Genomic DNA, 21,646 nt, shown 5'->3' on the forward strand with positions numbered 1-21,646 from the left:
GTTTGGACTGTATACGTTATTTACCTTTTTGCTCCACTTCTATTTTAAGCATCGGAAGAAAAATAAAAAAGTGCAAGGAAAAAAGAAAGAAGATTAACATAAATTGACTATTAATCTAAAGATTAAATTAGTAACAGACGCTAAATATAGGGAGAATAAGAACTGCACTATATTGGATAAAGAGAAACAGACAACAGGAAAACCTAGCAGGAGAGAGATTCTACGGTTACACAAGTGAACATGGATCAATCATTCTAGTAGATTAAGGAGGCAATACAGATATGTTGGCATGTAGTTTCACTTAGTGAACCTGAATAAATAATAAATGACTTTACTAATGCATGCTATATATATTCTTCTTCTTTTCAAAGTATAATGCTGTCAAGTTGTTTTTTAAGTGCCACACTGATATATAATTATCATATATGTGCGAGTGCACATATACATATTATATTGATTAATTATAAGTGCAAAATGCAGGATATTATTTATACAGATTTGTATGTGTGCTTATTAAACCTTCTCCCAGCTTTGCCCCAGACACCCCTCTGCTTCTCTTTCTTGTAAAGAAATCTGCTTGCATCCTTTTGCTCTCCTTAGGTTTTATTTTATTTGTTTTCCTGAATGTTAATCTTGAGAACTTTTGCCACTTCTTAGTCTATAACTGTAAAATCACACTAGAAGGAATAAGCAAAAACATCTAGAAAAAAAGAAGCAAAAGCACAGTAAGCAAGAGGAAAAGAGAAGAGAAAATTAACATTTAGCTCATTCAGATATTCTCCAGCATCATCGATTAAGCTCGAAACAGCAAGCTAGTACGCAAGGACAGTCATACTAAATGTGTAAACAAATATGCATCCCACCACACGGTATATGGAAAATACAAAACGAACCCGATTAACAGAGTTATATTACTATTGCAATTTTTCCCAAAGGAAGTTTTAAGGAGCATGTAACAGGAAATCATATAGCTGAAGTCCAGCTAGCAAATAGCTTTCCAATAATTATTTGCAATAAAATCTATTTCATATAATCAGGAGACTTTGAAGTAAGCTCCCTTAGTTTCATAAAATGACCCGGAAAATGACAGATGTACCAATCTGTGTAACAGTAGTTGCTGATACCAAGGAAGTGTATCAAAACTATTTGCACAGCTATTACGTTTTCAGTATTATCCTTAAGAATGTATTTGTGTGTTTCATATGAAGTTTTGGATTTTCAGTTTCATTTAACAAAATTACAGATGATTATTTTGAGAGAATGGTATTGGCTGAGCTGATCTAGTGTTTCTTCAGGGAACAATTCCAAAACCTTATGAGGGAGTGGGAGGGGGTTAATATTCTCAAAAACAGCAGTAGTTTTCCTAGCCTTTGTTCATTTATACGTCTTTAGGTAAAATACTTTTTCTTCTACAATTTGTAATTCTTGAGTTATCCAAGTAAACAGAAGATGCATTCTGAGGTGAATTCCTGGGTTTCACAATCAGTGTTAATGACTTTGCGATGATTCTGTTTGTGAACTTTTATGCATGAGTTTATTCCTCGCCAAAGCACAATATTGATATTGTACCTGCTTAGAATTAGTAATAGGAGAGGGGGAAGAAGATAGGGATACAAAAATCATTACCGGCATGTCTGCCCTGCATGCTTTGGTGTACAGCTGTACATTTTTCAGGGACAGATGGGCTTATTGAAATAAACAAATGCTGCAAAATCCAATCAATACAGACAGAGAGAGAATAAAACACTTTAAAACGTTTTCTATTGAATTCCTGAGACCAAAAAAGGCTTAAAATAAAAATGCACAGATGTACAAAATGGTACTTTTGATGTCCTTCCTTATAAAAGGGCCAACTTCTGTTATTCAGTCAAAGTGTCAACATACATTGTGCAGCATAATTGACATAAATGTCAAGTATGGTAGTCTCAATTTCTTAGTAATTTAATCAATAACACCCTTATTTTAGGACAAAGCAATGCCTATCAAATTTGTTAAGAATTTTTTGTTTTGTTGGAGATCCAATGGAGTATCATTGAGATAGCTAGGGTTTTTTTTGTCTACACTTTGAGATGCAAAAAAAGGAAGTTTTTAATTAAGTACTTTCTTATGAGGGTGACAAATGCTCAATCAGTACGCATTATCAGCAAAGCAACTATGTATTTCTGGAGCCCAGCAACACACAAAGGAGCTCATAAACTGCATTTTGTACAAGGGTGACACCAACTCCAGTATGTAAGAACTCCCAGCTTTCACCACAAAACCTGGTATGATTGCTATTTGTAATCTCTCATGGACTGAAATGTACCACACACAGTGAGACACAGTAAAATTTGCAGTCTTGCAGTAACTGAAGGTGAAGTTCAGAAAAAGTAAGAACCATCACTGAACTTTTGTTAGAAATGGTGTGATCACTAAAATCCTCCCTTCCTAGGCCCACAAAAGCCTATCCCACCTTCCGAACAAGTTTCTTATGCTGGGACAGCTGCTATTCGCAAACCTAATAATTTCAGTCTTTCCGTATGCTTAGATATGGAGCCCTGGAACAATTAAGGGAGAAAAAAATTAGAGTTGGTAACTGGAATTTATCAGGCATCAGAAAAAAGTGACTTGGAAAAATACCGGAATAGGCTTTGTGGGACCGGGAAGAAAGATGGTCAACAATCAAAACGGCTACTGAAGCACAATGTCATTTGAAATCAAACTTCCAAACTGATTATAGCAACTGGTAACCTTTTTGATGACTTCTGGTAATGATGAGTGATGCCTCTTACAATTCTGGAATTTGGCATAATGTCATCACTGTACATACTGCAGTTGACAAACTCAAAAACTTAAGAGACTTTGAAGGACAAGTAGCATCCAGAATCCTGAATTATGATAGACACAGAATTACATAATTCAAAGGCTAGGCCAATGCAATTGACAGTAAAGAAAAATAAACAATCAAAAAGTAGAACATCTACATGTTAGAACACAGGGCAGGCCGCGTTGTGGCACTATACTTCAGAAAACTGGAAAAGAAAAGGTTCCTGTAGATAGCAATACCCAATCGGTAGAACATATCCACACTTCTCTTCCTAAAACAACACAAAAAATTATGTTTGAACATTATTTGCATTACTTTTTTTCTCTACAAGCTAGCCTACTGGAACTGGAAACGTAACCTCTTGTCATGTGACTGACCTCATGGTTTGGAATCAGATGCACTGCCCTCTTTCTGAGAATTTGGGAATGAAAATAATGCTAAAGTAAAAGTGATCTTTGTGGAACAAAACTTTGGTTAGATTGGGGTAAGACATCACTCCTCAAAAGTGGCACAAGAAGAACAGTTAAAACAAGCCACCGATACTACACACAGGAGGAATGGTACTAGGGATCATTGTATGCAGTAGGCTTCCAATCCTACAAATGGTACAGGAAAAAAAATCAGCAAGCAACCATTTCACAATGACACAGCAGAAATGAAGAAAAAAGAGATGATCTGTGTTTGGCCTTTAACAACAGTGAAGGTTCAGTGTGGTGAAGCAGTATAAAGTAGTGTTTTGGTTTAAGAAGTCTAAATTTTAAAGTCGTGCAGGAAACAGTATGGACAGTTTTGACATAGCTTTGCTTATGTCAGAACTCATTTCCATCCTTTTGGGGATATATATTGTCACCACAGTGTTTTTGCATCTCAGACTTGGCCTGTTTCCTGTACCAACAGAAAATGTGACTTCGGTTAAGGATTACTGCAGATCAAGAAATTCACACTTAATAGTAACTTCAGGGAATGATCAGTGCACTGCTCAAATTCCACTGCAAACACAGCTATTTCTCTGTTGAATTACAGGACGAGGGAGAAGTCACTGCAAAGAATGACCTTACAAGAAAGCAAATCCAGTTAAAAGTGTTGAATCTGCAGAACTCTTACAAACATGCATGCATGTCAATGAAAAAAAGCATTAATTATTGCAAGGAAATACGAAGTATGTCTAAAGCTACTGAATTCTGGCAATAGAATACTGTACAAAACCTCAAATTTCTCTATCTCAATATGATTTCAGTATTTGTTTTCAGTGAAAAATTCTATTTTGGCAGCTGATTCAAGGCACAACTTATATTTTTCCTTTGTATTAGAAGTAAACATTTCTTTCTCACTCTTTTCCCCATTGCTTTTAAGAACCAAGTTTAAGTAACTTATTAATTATTCACTCTGAATTTGCATTCACTTATATGTGCTCCTGAAGCACAAAGTTATTTTAAAATGTCCCCAACCAGGTCATTTGCCTCTGAGTGTCAGTGTTGGGTTTTGCTATGCACCCAAATTCACCACAACAGCAGGTAGCCTTTCAAGTAGATCATGATTAAAATTGAAGTCAATTCCTGCTTTAGAAGTCTGTGAGCCAAGCCAATTTGTCAGCAACTGGTAGCGGGCAAAAGTACAAATTTCTATCTGGCCTATTGAATAGCTAATTTGAGTTTGTTTTCTGGAAAAACAGTAGCCTTAAAAGCCAAACACTTAAGAACACAGACAGACACTTGGCCAGCATCACACCATGGCTTCCTTCCACACTTCGTGAAGCTAATTGGAGGCCCTAGTCTGCAAGTGCTCTGCATGCATAATGGGTCTGTAGGCCATAAACATATGCTTCTTTTCTGTGTAACAGCACTCCAGCTTTAATTGTGAGGGCCAGAGGAAGTGAGCAAGAATAAAAAGATTATACTTACTGTAAGGAACACATTCATACTGAACTTCTAGATATTTGTATGTTCCAGGACAAGGATCAGGAAATACATCTGATCCGGTAACTACTATACACTGTGTCCGGTTGTTGCACCTGTAATGGGAAAAGCAAGCAAGCTAATTAATTTAAAATTACATTTAATTTGCAAGTTCATACTAAGGTACTATATTCAGTGCTAACTCTCTTCACACTTGGGCAGTCTAATCCATAAGACAACAAAGTCAATTAATACTAGATCAGTCAAAATCCATAAATAAGGCTTGAAGACAATATTTCATTTCAGGCTTTATACTTTTAAATTTGGAGATGAATGTTACCTCAAATGTCACTTGTTGAAACTGATAAAGATAGCTGTCCTAAATATAAACTGATTTGATACTACTAGTCAATAAAATCAAAGCAAAATGCAAAGATACTATGAAATGAAAAAATGCATAATTTTGAACAACATACAATTAACACAAATGAGCAATTCTTCCCATCTTTAGATGTATCTCTTTAGAGATACACATGGTTTAACATCACAAGGAAATTATTTTGGTTGGAATAATTATTGTAGCCAAAGAGTATTAGCATTTCCACTTTAATTATTTTAGGAGGAGCAATTGGTGGACTCTAAGCTTCCTCTGTTAGGTTACACAAAGAGGTAAAGAATGATTGTCTGAGGAAATAGAAAAAAAACAGTTAAAAAGAACAACTGCAAGAAAATTAATGAAAATGTATTTTAGAGGAGACTGGATAAGAAACATATATATGACTTGACTAACAATGGAAGTCAATACATATCGGTAAAAAGAAAAGCTTTATTATAATGCCTCTAACCAAAAGGGTCTACTGAATTTAATGTTTTTTTTTTTAAATGTGGTGGTTTTTTTTTTTAATAATAAGAAATTTTGGAGTAGCATTCCTTTTTACAGGGAAAAAAAAAAAGCTTGGAAGTTAAAAGTGGAAAAATGACCACGTAACCCTGGAGAGATGGTCAAAATGTAATGCAGAAAAAACTGTCAGAAGGAAGTAGATGAAAAAAAGAAAAAAAAGAGAAGGTCATGGAGTTTGGTGACTAAAAGAGAGAGAGCTTGGCTGATCTTCTCAGGGGTTAGTTTTGTTTGTCAGCAAACTGAATAACAGAAGTCTGAATTTAAGTAATAGTCTAGCCTTTGACTCCAGCTGTACATCAACTTCTCTATTGCCCCGCTACTTCCCACACTCCCTGAATACCACATCCCAAGCTAAAATAATCTATCTTGTATCAACGGCTTTCAACAGCTGTACATTGCCAATAGGTATAATAATAATTCACGCTACCTCATAAAAGGTAGAGCAAGCACATTTGAAGAACTCTGATATAAATCACTTTCCTTTTTATATACGAATGGAACTAGCGCAGAGCTGGTCAGGACATGTTGTGCCTCTTTCTGAGCAAGCTTGGGAACAACAGCTCTTCTGACTTAATCAGTTAATTCTTTTCTTTTTTTTTTTTTTTTTGCTACTTATTTCCAGCCTCATAGGGCTCGTTAACTGCAGAACTACTTGGAAATAGCCAGGAATTTCTGTATATATGCACAACCATGGATACAGATAGATGGTGAGGAATTCAACCTGTCACCTCTGTGCTGCTTGTAGCAGTGACTTTCTGGAAAGCACAGGGGGCAGGTCCCCCGTACAGCTATCGCACAACTAATCCTGTACTACTCCCAGTAGCACTGTGACTTACTGCAACAGCCTGCCCAGTATATTAGAGAGTCTGAAATGAGTATGACACATCCAATAGCTTTCAGACCCATGCTGGAGTGATGAAATGTGCACCCAACTTGCAGAGAAAATCACTGCACTGAATCTGTAATACTGAAAATGTACAATACAGCCACTTTTTGTATTCACGCAAAGGTCAAAGTGCTGCTCTCATGTGTCATGTAGGAGGAGGCTGTAAAAGCAGGAGAATGCAAAATGGCCCAAGCCTCACAGGCCTGTCTGTTCTGTTTGTTGGTTTTTTTTCTGCCCCACATCTCAGGCCAGACTAACCAGTATGAGAAAACTTATAACGTAAGATTTTGTAATTAATTTTTTTTCTGTTTCCTTAGTGCAAACCTTAAGCTGAAATCAAAATAATTCCCATAAAAAGACTGCACAGTGCATCATTCGGCATAGTAGTTTCCACAGCTTGGAGCTGTATGAAAATTTCATTTTTCACTTGACTGAGCGGCAATTAAGAGCGAAATATTGATTTGTTACAAAATAAAATGGATACATATTGGGAGAAATTGCTTGAGAATGAAACTGATGAAGGTCATATTTAGCTGTGGGAAAAAAGTTCTATTAGAAGTATTTGTAAATTTTATTAAAAAGATGGACTCTTCCTACAAAAAGCTGTTTCTTTCTTTTTCATTTCCTTCTAGTGAAAGACTCATAATGTTGCCATCAGTAAGGAAACTGAGAAGAACTTTATGCTAGCTTGCATCAAAAGGATGCCTAATAATAATAATTCAGAACAAAATGCAGTATATTTTTCTTCGTACAGTGCTAGTGTCAAACTTCAGACATTAAGGGGTGTTTACAGAAAGCTGCTGACCTTCTAAAAAATTCTGACTATTTCTTCATGCAAGATTTCACCCGCTGTGTACAGGGCCACCTTTTGCTTACCTTTGGCCAAAGTGAAGGACACCCCGATTCCAAAACAATAAGCTGTGCCCACTTTTGCAGTACACTGCAGTGCTACAAAGCACACCATCACCTTACAGAAGTGCAATTACTTGGAAAACTAAATGAATAGAAGAATTTGTGATTTAAATTGTAGGGGTTTTCCATTCAAATCACTGATTTTGCTGCATTGCTGGTTGCGTTTTATAAAGCCTGAGTAATTATAAGGTTCTGATTTTCACGTACTTCTAAGATTTTAAATTAAAGACACCTGATTAAGATATTCACATTTTTAGAAGTCAACATTAAGGTAACTATTTGTTACATAGTTAGCCTGGCCATATTGCAACTCCAGTGAAACCTTCAAATAAAAACAACAACAACAGCAGCTGTCAACCCCAATTCATGGGTGACAGAGATGTAGAATAAAAGGACTTTGCAGAGGTAGCTCTGAGACAAGTAATTCAGGGAATTTACACTCCTGCAATTTATTCTCAAGATAAATGAAAGTCTTCTGTCTGCTGCATTCTTTTTTTTCCCCTGGAAAACCGGGAATACTAACTACTGTATCAGTTACTGGCCTACAGTTCTGCTGCTGCCAGCAAAAACCATTCTATGAACTGATAAAGATTTCATTTGAGCTTCTTTAAGACAAGAAGCTCTGAATTCTGTGGTATACTGGACAAAAGATACTCCACTCTCCGTAACATAGCACTAAACATATTATTCTACATGGCTACAGATCATCAAAGCCTCCACACTGTTGTAGCTGAGTTTCATAACTTTGAGAAACCTTTAGACTTGGAAACACTATACCCAAGGAAGAGGACATACACTGCTACAGCCTTCAACTCAATCCTGTGACTTGTTTTCATTCCCTTTTGTAATGGGCAAACCCCTTCTGAGTGCAGCCACCACATGAGATTCTCCAAGACAAGACTGTAGTGGACATAACGTTCCTAGTGATTTGCTAAACTGGCCCAGACACACCAGGGGTAAAAATAAATTACAAACCTCAAAAAACCTTAACTGGAAATAACTTGAAGTCCCTCATTCATTTTAACTAATATTATTTTTTCCACAGAATATACTGTTTGGTCACACTCTTTAAAAGCTCCTTTAGGAAACTCCAAGGAAGGCAGGATACAAAACAGCTCTGATTTCTGCAAATTTTAAGAAGTCAAATCACAAATACTCTAGTGTTTTAGTGTCTGTAATCTAGTATTTAAGTTTTCTGTAGGTTTTAAGCACCATTTAAGTGCTCTGTAATCTACTTAACTGCATACTTCCGCAGCATATGTTAAAATACGCAAATTCTCAGGTTTTTATGTGCAGTCTTAAAATTCATACTACCTTACACTAAGAGGTATCTTCACGCTTAGGACACAATATTCACAAAGATTTATGATACAATGACTTTGTTATTTACAAGACAAGGAAATAAAGCAGATCTGCAAAGAACTCTATACAAACTCAATAACTATTGATTTATGAAAGGTAATATATAAATTAAATTGGAAACTCTAGTTAGGAAAAGACTAACTGTAGCACTGAAGGGATGATAATTCAGGTTGTGCTAGCAATAGTAATTTTTGCAAAGGAAAATGTAAGAAATATCACTATTCTCATAAATGCAAGGAGCAATTGTGTAACTAACACTCATTTCTTCAGTAATTTAGTATGAATGTATGAATGAAGAAAGGTTACATTTTCATAATGCAGATGCATCACTCAGAGTAATCTAGAAATCAAATGGAGTGTTTAATTAACAGTTACAGTACAATGTCTGAAATCTTTTCACCTCAGGAAGAAGACTGTGCAAATGAAGAATGGCCCTTTCACATTTCAGATGAATACAGAAAAAAAGGAAACTAAAGCAGTTCTAGCAGGGCTGTTAGCAAGTGTTTTCTGCTCATGATGCAGCCATGTCCCTGCTGCATCCCACCCCTTCTGTGCTCAAAGGAGAGCTGTACCTTCCATGATAATTTGTTTGCATTTAAACTCTAATCTTGGACTTGTAAAATTCCCAACAAATTGCTTTTGCTCTTTTTTTTTATTATCTTATGCTCATTATTGCGCTTTTCCATGTGCAGTGTATGGAGATGAGAGTCCATGTGCAACCTATTGTGTGAGGTGTTTTAATCAATAATCTTGTTCTGCTGATTAAGCAGGGGCTTCTGTTTTGGCAAGATAACATTAGTTTCTCCTGTCATGCTCCAAAAGCTATTGGGAATCTTCAGCAGATCACTGGATATGCTACAATAAAGCTTTGGTACATTCTCTTTTCTTTCTTAAATTACTTCTTCACTGTCCTATCATTCCCTGTCACCGCTGGCACTGCATTATTATTACAGCTCCCCTGAAACTTGCACTAGAGCTATGTCTCCAGGCCATAGGATGCCAGTTTCAATTGAAGCTTCTGCTTGAAAATATAAATTAAGAAAATTTCATTATCTCCTGCCAAGGGCCATTATTCACCACTGTTCTAAGGAAGATTAAAAATGCAAAAATCTATGGACTTGAACAAATACTCCAGAACTAAAATGAAAAACACAGTGTATCTTGCCTGAACCAGAAAGCAAAGTACTAGATGGAATCTGAGAAGCAGATTCTGGGAAGATGTTAGCATCACATGGATCAGACTGACTGACTGAGGGAACAGGCGATCTTTCCGGGTAGAAGTCACATCAGTCACATAAAGTCCCATACAGTTCCTTTCCAAGTAGTTGTTTCAGTTTGCAAAATTAAGGTATGTAGGAAATACTGTCCACACGAAAATTTATCCTTCAAATGTCTACTTTGACAAAGATAGTAACATAAAACAAACATTGTTTCTTTTGAAAAAGGATATCCGTTACCATCTAGCCAGAAATAGGCTATTAAAGTAATTTTGAGTATTCCTAATGCTGCATTTCTGTGAATGCAGTGTTTCACTAAGTAAGGTAAAACTGCCAAGCACAGAAAACAGTCATGTGTACTTCACTTTAAAAAGAAAAGAAAAAAAAACCAAGAGCAAACAGATACAGTACAAAGCCATGTTTAATAAAATTAATTTTAAATACAATTGTCAATACGATGAAAAAAATCTATCTTGGTATGTTTTGAAACTTTTAAGCCAGATGTGACAATACTTCTCTTTCAGCATATTGATTAAATACTTAAAAGCTAGCATGATGACATGTTCCCGCATATTGCCTGCAGCAACCTGCTTAAACACCACTTGAAGCACATAAACTCTGAGTTGTAGCACCACATACTCCATATGGTCTTCTTGTTCCTTATTCACCCTGGGTGAGCTGCAGTATAAGTAAAAAGAGATGGGAATGTGGGATGACTACACTTCGTGTATTGACTTTTAACAACAGCTTATTTTAAATGGAAAAATTCCTGCATCTCTTTACTCAGAGTAAATGGCTGTCTTTACATATGTATTCCTAATGGTCTACAACTGCTATGTGAGATGTGCTCCTCCTTTTGTATTCATATTCACTAGACCTCCACTACTGTTTTAAAACTCAAAGCTACATATGTATGAAGATGTCAGATATTACTTAAATGCTATTATTAATCTGGACTCAGAAAGTATGCACAAAAATTATGTATCAAATAGCCAGAGAAAAGAGATTTTGTTTTAGGGGTGTATACATACATACATATGCACACACGCATACCACAACAGATAAAATTATTTGAAGGAATGTATTTAAATTCTGAGTTTCAAATTCACCTCACAAGAAATACATTATTACATACTGAAACCTAATGATTTTACAAATTGGGCCTAACCAAACCCTGAAAAAAAGACCTGCTAAAAATACCCCAGCCTTGCTATAAACCCCTGATTTGAAACAGCATCGGCCAGCCCTCGCTGCAATATCCATAGCGCTCCAGCAACTGCAGCAGCACAACCCTACCCATGCAGGGAATGAGAACATGTATCCTTACAGAGACCTGCTTCCTTGGAGACAGACATATGATCCTACCAAATGGGTTTTCAAAAAGCCAGGATCCCACACGGGCAATTTTACTTACTCATGAGTAACATTTTCTGAAAATTATTTTCGAGTTACAATCCCTAAAACTATTATGGGGAAATAAGCATGCAAAAGGAAGACAGCATCAATTTTACCTAGCTCAAAAGATTCAGTGTGCTGTGATGGTTCTCGTAATCTAAGAAAAAAAAAGGGAGAGACATGAGCACGTATGATGGCAGAATTTGGCTGTAAGAGTTGTGTCTAGATATTGGAGAACTTCCTGTGACTGCTCAAGCAGTAAGGCATGCTATAGCTCGGTTTGAAAATTCACAACCCAACCTTGGGATTTTCGATGCACTTGGCAAGGTGACCACTACAGCAATAAACCTGGTGGCTTCAGATGAAAAATATTTCAGGGAAAAAAACTGAGAAAATAGTTTCTATTTTCTTTTAAATATAATACTGATGATTTGCTGAATCTTCCTAATTACTGAGTAAACCTGACATAAGCAAGCTAAATAGTGTATAATTAATATTGTAGAAGAAGGTGCACCATAGGATTGTTTCTGTTTGCCCAATAAATATGCAATAACATTTGTGTTTTCTTCATACCATGTAATCTTGTGGGAGTCTAAGGGTACACATTAAGGATGAAAACTCCAAATAGACAATAAAACACAACAGAAAATATGCTACCCACAGGCCATTTTTTTTGGATTACCTGGCCTGATTCACTATCAATGAATGTGTATCACACTTGTATGGCAAAGTAATTTAACAGAGTACTTCTTGCTTTCAAACCTCTTCTTACAATTTTAATACATTTAGTTATGACCCATTTGCCTTTTAGCATTCATGTTCTCTAAATTCATGGCAGTCACGAATCATCTCACTTACTTGCAATCTAAGCTAGCACAGTTTTTTTTTTTCTTGTTATGATTCATCCTTGTTCCAGTACTTTGTTTACTGGTGTATATGCTATTATTATGGGGCTATTATTAACCTGAAACTGAAGCATTAGATAAAATAGGGAAGGGAAAAAAATTGAAAGAAAAAGTGTAGGTTCCAGTGGAATATGTATCTCCTGTTTTATCTCAGTAATTCTGTAAGTGCTTTTATAATCCTATGTCTCTATCCCCACTACTTTCTGCCACATATATAAGTCTTAGAACTACCAGAGTCTGTGAGATGATGACTGTAAAGCAAGGACAGGAAAACTAGGTATCAAAAGATGCAGTGAGGTGTGCAAAGTAAATGGAACAATCTCCTGGTGAGGTTTGCGTAGGTGCAAATCCAAACCTTTTAACAGTATGAAGCAAGAGAGACCTGCTTTTTAGAGAAAATGTTTCCAATGCAACCCTGCCTCAGGAAGAAGAAATGGTAATAAAGTAATTATTCATAATCTCGTCATATTATTTATGTGCATGCGTATTTGCAAGCAAAATGCAGCATGGGATTACCAGCAGTGTATGTCTTAGTGCACCAAGTAAACCAAGCAGATCCGCACTGCTGAAAAGTAATCAGTTCAAAAGATCCAATTAAATGTTTTACCATTTAGACAAAAGAAGTAGCCCGCAGCTATGCTTATTTACTAATGAAAACTTAGCAGTGCAGCATTGTAATATCTGAGCAATTTACACAGATTATTCACACTCAAACAACAAACATGAGTGCAGCATCTCGCCTTGTGGGTTGAGGAGGTTTCAGGGGAGAAACATAGGGCTGGGTAATAATATCAGAGCTTTATGAAGGAGCATTTATTTCTGAGGCACAGTACTACAGTAAAGCATATAGAAAATCCAAGTGAAAATCCTGAAGCACAGTGTCTGATCCTTAGGCATAACACTGCAACAGACTTGCAGAAGAAGAGTCCCAGATAGAGAATATAGGATAAAAGTAAAAACCCTTTAACACTCTTTGTTGCAGCACTGTTGATCTTTTTTATCCATGGCTTGGCATGCAGCATATTCACAGTGTAGTTAAAAGGTATGTAACTTAAATCAGCTTCTGAGTCATTATTAAATAAGTTAAAGAATTACAATATTGAAAACATACAGCTTTGTCCTTTACATTAATTTGCACAGCTCTTAAATACATTCTAAAAAATCACCCACTTAAATTACTAAAATAAGGTATTTCAAATGGCAGGTGTGATTTTTACTGCAAATTCTGAAATGTAGAAGCCTTGGTATACTTTTAATATTCACACTTCAACTGGATCTCCAGCTCAGCTCAACGAAAATTCAGCTTGGTTCACTATGGTTCTCCTGATTTTAACACAGCTCTTCTGTTTGCAGAAATGCCTATTCAACATAAATGTCTTAGCTGTAATAGGAAATTAAGACTTACTAATTTACAGAATTGGCTGTTGAGGCATAGGGCCATTTGGTTTCTCTCCACAATGAACAGGATGAGGAAAATTTCAAATGGGGTTGTGGTGGGAGTAACCCTAACTGAACTTTAACACATGCATTCCCCTTGAATAATTAAAAATATTATAGCCTGTATCAATTAGGAGCAATTATTTATAAAAATGTTCACCTATTGCAGTTTGCATACACAGAAACGATCACATTTTTAACAAGGGAAATGGGAAATCGCTATGGGATGCCCTACTTATATTAAATTAGCAAGAAACTTGTTATCAGACCATATAAAAGATACACCATAATAAGGCATGACCTTGTAGAACCTTGGAGCCAATCTGTGATTTTTTCCTCCTGTAACCCTCCCTAATTATCTGCAAAGTTACAGACCCTTTTGTGGCAGGTTATTTTTCTGTGAATAGTGAGGGGTTTTGGGCTTTTAAATATTTAATTAGTCTTCTGATATGAGAATTGTTGCACATGCCAACTGCTTCGATTTTCAAACTGGGTTCATCCTAATTATATTCAGATTTAGATTGGTCATCCCAAACCTCTCACTCTTGTAATTATTTACTCCTTAAAGATCATTCAGTGGAGAAATATTTTTCACCCTTATGGCTCTTTCTTTCCACAAATGGCTTTTCTGGTCCGTTAATTACCCACTCAGAGGATTAGAGTTTGGAATAATGCAAGAGATCCTGCATGTAAGATGAGTTTTACAGGGTGAAAAAGAATAAATTGTTTTTTGTAAACTTGCCTCAGGGAATATCCCCTTTTTGGGTTATAATTTTCATGAACAGAGGCCGTGTGCCCATTGCTGCATATCTACCAATTCCACAGGGCTATGGAGTGACTCATTTCTATGGCTCAACAGAACTCAAAGCAAAATGCTGAGCAAGAAGCCAAAAGACAACTTGGTTATTTTACAAGGTTTATAAAAGCGCAATCTGCTAGCAAGGTGGTTTGTCATAATTTTTAATTCACATTTCATAGCTTTAAACTTACGTATATTTAACCAATAACTAGAATAAAATTACAACTTTTCTTATTTTATCTGCTGATTTTTTCCAGAAGTGCTGTCCCTTGGTAGGTCTTTAATCAACTCTGTAACAGTGGTGTCATTTCCTATTAAAATGTGTCTGAGAGCCCTCACTACAAGTACTTTCTTTTCTTCTGAGAGGAATGCTTGTCACGAAAGCACTGTTATTCATTACCCACAGTGATGTCTGGATCTAATTATCATCCGGAAAGTTCACAGGGCTTCCAGGTATAGGACCTCCCCTGCAAAAGTATCCTTCTGCTCTAACTTGGAAAGCACAATCCCACTTTCTTCTTTGCATTTTGAATTCAAAGGATTAAATTACTGGTTAGAGCTGCGCACTCTGATTCCTGAACTCCCAGGTTTAAGCCCAGCAAGTCTAGGGGGCTGCTTTTGTTTGCTTGGTTTTTATATTTGCAAAAAAAACTGTGTATTCTGTGGTTGGTTTTGATGCAAGTCAAGCAGATTCCCCCCTATAAAAAACAAATCAGAAAATACACTGGCTTGATTCTGTCAACACACAGATAATCTTCAATTGTGTCAAAAATATTCATGATATAATCCTTTTATCAAACTGTCTACCCACTGAAGGAGTCTCATGCGCCTGCACAATTAAAAACCCCATGTTAGCCATACATAATACTGTATTACATCTGATGCAAATCCTTTTCTATTGAAATAAGCACTGGACTGACAGCAGGAAGTGGCTGATAAGAAAGCAACAAGGCATTGCTGATGGCATTCATGATAACTGAGCACTAACTCATATGTGTTCTGTCTACAGTACATTACCCAAAGTGCTCCTGTTTTAAATGTGACTCCAGGAGGTGTTCTTTTGCTGTATTTCTTTCACAAAGGCAGCAAAATTATCTAAGAAAGCTAAATGTACAAAGTAAATGTTTTTCATACCCACCAGTGATGCTGGCACTAGAATAATATACTGAAGAGAGTACTAGTGCTACTACATCCTAGATGAGAAAACACCTACAGCTTCATGAGTGTAGTAGTACAGTTGAGTTCTACACTGTGAAGAAATTCAGTAAACAGGGAAAGATTATAAGCTCAGAACTGTAACACTTTGCTACACTTAAAACTCAGCCAAAAAGAATGTATTAATTAGAGGAAAAGGAGCACAATGTCTTGAGTTATGGTGAAACAACAATTTTACATTGCTGGAAAAATGTGTGTATACATACATTTCCAATCTGCTCCATCATACACATCAAGAAACAAGGTATCTTGAGAATCAGTGAGAAGCAATGAACAGTAAGGTTAAATATCACAGATTACTACTCAGAAAGGAACATAAATGCCTTTGTACATACAATGACAAAACATGTATCTTACCAGATAAAACATTATACAGCTCAGTGTCTTTAAGAAGTAATTAAGAAGTTCCTGCAGGGTGCTTGAACTGTATGACTTTGGTCATTTCATTTCCTCAATGGAATGATTCTGCTGCCTAATTTCTTTTCTTGTTTTGCATGTGTATGTGTGCATGTGCTAGAAGAAACTGAAATTCAAAGGTTCTGATAGCTACCATGTTATAGTGAAAATCTGGTGAAAAAAAGAAAAAGGCTTTCAATAGTAAATTTGTAGTAAGGATTCTGCACTGCAAGTGTATTATAAAGCTGGTTTGACATGCAAGAACACTTCCTCCCCATTGATGCGTCTACAGCAGGCTAAAAATATACTGAATACTGAGTATTCGGTCTATGTAACACTCTTAAGACTGCATTAACTTCATTGCAGTAACTTGTTTTATAGGCTCAGTTCATCATGACCTATAAAATCTTAGGCTGAAGTGCTTTAAATATCTGCTAACACCATGTGCAAGCCTGGGAGTACAAGGCACTGTGCTGTGAAGCGGCAAAGACAGTACTCTTCTGAGAAAGTAGCACGCACTCTTATGTCACTGATATAAACAGGGTAAGGATGCTAAATAATGTATGAAACAGGCAGCCAATCTTTATATAAAACAGGAATTCTACTTTAGTTCTTTGTTTCATTTTACCAGGATGAAATTAGTTCAGATTGCTTCTTAAAACACATACAAGTTGTATGTAAAACACATACAAGTATCATATTAAATTGAAAAACATACATGCAAATTTCTTTCATTCACAGTTCTTGTATGAAGGGGAAAAAAAAAAAAATAAAGACCTCTTTCATTTGTGGCCACAGCATTTTTGCTAATTATTCTTCTCCACTATGCAGAAAATAAAATGTGAAGAGGGGAAAAAGCAAAGAGGGAAATTGTCTTTCAGTAAACATGGCCCATTTATTAAGCAATTAGATTGCAATTTTATTATTAGAGAGAAAAAAAGAAATGTTGTAAAATACTGTTATTGCTTGTATCTTTGATCCTTAAACTTCTTCATTTCAACAACCTCATTAATGTCAAAATGCCATGAATATGGCCACCCCTTTTAGAATGTATACCCTGGGCACAGGCAGAAGCTATGCAATTCCATAAAGAAGTTTTTTCTTGTTGAATTCAACTAAAAAGCTTAATTGAGCCACAAAGGTCAGATGGTTCCTTTTTATCATAAGTAGAAGATTATTCTGTGGCAGAAGGAAATTTCCAGAATATGAGATCTGCTCATTTTTACACTACTCTGTAGCTACTTTTTAATTTTTAAACCCATGTTGCTCTTCAATTCTTTTCCTCTGAGCTTCACTATAATAATCTTTAAATTCTATTTCCTTTATGTTACTAATGAAAACTTTTCACTTTCATCATTACTGCTGACTTTATAACACTAAAAAGTACTCATCATTTACTTACATATATTTAATTCATATTAATCTGTTCTAATTTACAATCTATACCCTGCTCTGCCCATCTTCATGTACCTTTTCCATGTCAGTTCTGTTTACTAAGTGATATTCAACGGATCTCCTATAGTGCAGTGAACCTTAACAGGCAGCTTTTAATTGCCTCGCATAGGAAACCACATCACTATTAATTCCACAGCAACAGTATAAAATAAAACTATTGCTTCTCAGACTCTAGAGCAATTAGACCTCTCGGCTATTTGGCTAACTCTGCTTCATGATACCCAGTGCAGTTAATTATATTTTTTGATGTTAATAGTCTCTGTCAGTTTCAAGCATAACTCCTCTTTGATGAATATTTAAATTATATTTGAATAAAAAAATAATCTTGGTTACATTTCATATTCAGCAGTCATCACAGCTTAATAAAGGTCTCCTCAGCAAGGGTTGAGATAAATGGCTATATGAACACATGTATGAAGTCCTAAATCAACTTACCAGATACTGTAGCTGTTTTGGCTAAGTATTATAGAGGATATACTGGGGTGGGAGGAATTAATAGGCTTCAATTATTAAGGTATTATTCTATATGAAGTAAATTTGGCACAGAAATGTAAAAGTAAATCAGAGGTTTTTAATAATAAAACTCTGACAGTAACTGAACCAAGAACTTATCTTGGCAAGACTAGAAATTTCAAAACTATGTAAAATTCATACAAATTCATCCAAGAGAACACAAAATTCAACTGAAAAGTGTTGAAGGTTAAGCAATGTTGTCTGGGTCAAGTTCTCAAAAATATTAGTGAATTACCAAGAGAGGTAGTTATACGCCCAAAACATATTATACATAATTAACTGTAGGTTAAACAGTATGCACACCCTAGGAAAGTCCTTTTCAGAAATCAGGAAAAAAACCCTCAAACCCCAAAACAAAACCAAATCAAACAAACTCCAACGGAACAAACTCAAATTTAAAACAAAAACAAAAACCCCAAATCCTACCCCCCCCCAAAGGCAAACAAGAAAATCAGAGGCTGAAGTATGTATTTTGCATGATGCTCAAATATAGAGGAAACAGCATATAATACTTAAAATTTTATGTATACGTATGTATACTTATTTATTTTCACCCACAAACAGCAATGAAAGACTGATGAATATGTATATACTATTGTGCCAGATATACCCTGACTTAAAAAGAATTTGATGGTGGTTTTGCAATAATAAAGGAAATAAATGTAAGACATGAAAACACTAAATAAAATATCAAGCTACACCCTGCTAAAATAATGAATCCAATACTTTCTGAAGTAAACTAAATCTAAAATTTAAATGTCATTAGCTGGTGTCAAAGATCCTTTTGTTGTTTCCTTTGTAGCTTGCCCAATGCCGTGACTACAGCAATGTGCATGTTACGTGCTTTAACATGTGTAACATAATATCTTCTGCAGAAAATAACAACAGAACACACCGCAAAATGATAATCAAGTACCACTGACAGCTATTTCACCTTACCTGACTGGTCAGAACCTTGTAATATGAAGATTTGTATTTAATTTATGAAATAATGCTATAACAGATCAACCCCATTAATAAAACCCCTATTTTTAATGAGTAAACTAGACCTACTACTTTCATATTAATGGTAGTGAAAATGCACAATGCTAGAATGCTTCTCAGTCATGGGTATTACTGTGTTTTTTTCTGCAATAAAGCCATGGACTACCGTATGCTTCATGAATATTCTAGGCTCTGTGATTATGCTTAGTTCATTAAAATAGGCTACATGTGTTTCTGCTTTTCTTTTTCCTTTACATTTGAGTTATAACTAGGTCTTGCAACTAACACAGAGACAACAAAACAAAACAAAAATCCACTGTGCCATGGCCCAGCATAGTGAAAAGCTTAGTTTAAAAATAATTTTAAACTTCTGCTACATCAAAATACTCACAGGGATCGCTGCCATACTAAGACTTACGTCTGTTTCAGATGGGTAGAAGCCTTCACCTTTAAAGGATGCTTTAAAAACATATCTAATGGTGATAATCTTTTATGGTAAATGTTTGTGAAGCAATTGTCAGCAAGCTGAACCAGAAACCACTGGAATGTCAAAGCAAAAGAAGGACTTCATACATGAGATCGGCATCAGTACCACATCAACTCTGATGTGCATAAATTCCAAGAATGTACCTTATCCACATCAGCCTCTGCTATCCTGTCATCAGCATCTGTATTTCTCTGAGAGACATGCAAGCTCTTAATGACCACAAAGTAGAAAAAGGCAGGGTGTATTCTCTTATTCTGAGACACTTTCCACTATGTAATACCTTTAGCAAAGGGAGGCAATCTTCAGCTGAAGAAGAAAAAGCAAAGGAAAAAGCAAGCATAGCAGCAGGGGTCAGCAGAGCCCTTGTCTGAGCCTGGCAGACCCCCGAAGTAAAGCACCATTATCTCAATCACAGCCATTTGTGAATGGCAGAGGGTAAAATCCTGCCCATGAAAACTGTTTTAAGTCACGTTAAGAAATGCAAATCTGAAGAGCGTTACAGTTTAAACACAGACTCAACGGCAGGCCCTGAGGAAGCTATTTCTGAGGCACCAGAATGCTTTGCGAGACTTTGTGCAAAGGCTCGAATTCAGCTCTGCAGTGACCCCACAGCAGGCTTTGCCTTCTACCAGCAAATACACCCTGGACGAAGTTCGCTTTTGGTGAGACCTCTTCAGGCTTATGAGTGAGATTAATCACTTACACGAGATTTATCCACCGTCCACCCAAGCCTGGAGTCCAGTAGAAGATTTTGTTTATTCATTCACATTATGGAACAGGCCAAACTTGTTTTCACTTGAAAGGGGACATGGTATAATGTTTCCTCTGCAGACCTGACAGGCAGGAATGAGATGAGGGGCTTGAAAGATGTGTCTTTGTCAGAGGAGAACTCATTTTTTTTTTGTCTTTCAAAAATGTCTTATTCTGATTTACATATAGGATTTTTCAAAATGACACATTTGTTGGATATGCAAATAGATGGAAAAGAATGAACATCCATTCTCCCGCTCTTGTGTTGGGAAGGATTAAGAAAAAAATTAAGTCTAAGGAGAAGGAACGGATACACTGCTCCTTTTGGCTTTCCCTTGATCACTGTGGGGCAGGAGGCACTTCACTTACATTTTGAAGACCCTCTGTTTAAGTGCAGCTGTCTTGCAGAAAGATGATGGACGTAACAGGTTAAGAGTATCGCCATGGGAGAAAAGTTCATGGTAACAAAAACCCAGGCATGAACTCTTCACTGGTGTCACAACGGACACAGTAATTGAAGGTACATGTGTTGCATGTGCTATAGATAGGACAGGATGCATGCAACAGAAAAAAACACTCACTGCTAAAGAGGATTTATTCCTCTTTTAACCACTTTACTTTTCTGCAGCAATGTTGTAAAAGGAAGGGTATTTAAAAAAAATTGCAGTTCCCTAAGTTCATCTATTATACCTAACATTTTTATATTTATGCTTACATTTATACTGAGGTTTGCTTTGTTGGTGCATATATAAAAAGCAAAATGATACTCATTAAATATGTTTAGTAAAGATCCCATGAAGATACAATTATAGTATAAATTGTAGATGAAAATAGAATTTTAAGGCCATTCCGCTGCAGGATTCACGTAACCTCCTTTCTGTTGCAGATCAAAAATAAACTGAAACTGCGAGACTGTAGTTTCTTCTGTGGATGCTTGCATGTGCTGCAAGACCTGTAGTTTAGACTATTTTGAATTTTTCCTCTTTTAACGATGACAACGATTATGCTCTCAGTATCAGAACACAGATCAGAAGTTCCTATTTAAAAATTCAAGGTATATTAGCCTTTATTAGGAGGGAAACAATGCTTTCCGTCTGAATTTAACGTGAATTTGTCTGTCAACAGTAAATGCCTGAATTTTGCATCTAAGTAAATGATTTCATAGATTTGGCATCAATAAGCTGTTATTTTCTTTAAATACAGAATGTTCATTTTTCACTAGGTCCCCCTCCCCGCCCCCCCAAAATCTGTAACTGTAAATCACTCAAAAAATAAGGTATACAGAATGGGACGGACCTGACATTTTTTTAATACTGGATTTCTCAAAATTT

At 36.0% G+C, this 21,646-nt stretch overlaps 1 protein-coding gene across 18 annotated transcripts in view; it reads right to left on the reverse strand.

The window, feature by feature from the left end:
• Positions 1–21,646, reverse strand: part of ADGRL2 (adhesion G protein-coupled receptor L2) — a 180,017-nt gene that overhangs the window by 45,837 nt on the left and 112,534 nt on the right. For all 18 annotated transcript variants that reach the window (XM_062611258.1, XM_062611267.1, XM_062611262.1 and 15 more), the window contains exon 4: positions 4,708–4,817. In XM_062611258.1, coding sequence (XP_062467242.1) covers positions 4,708–4,817 — 110 coding nt within the window. The remainder of the gene's footprint in view (positions 1–4,707; positions 4,818–21,646) is intronic.

This window comes from Pezoporus occidentalis, unplaced genomic scaffold (genome assembly GCF_034315485.1).
Source record: "Pezoporus occidentalis ecotype Australia unplaced genomic scaffold, CSIRO_AGI_Poc_V1 ctg151, whole genome shotgun sequence".
Taxonomy (NCBI): domain Eukaryota; kingdom Metazoa; phylum Chordata; class Aves; order Psittaciformes; family Psittacidae; genus Pezoporus; species Pezoporus occidentalis.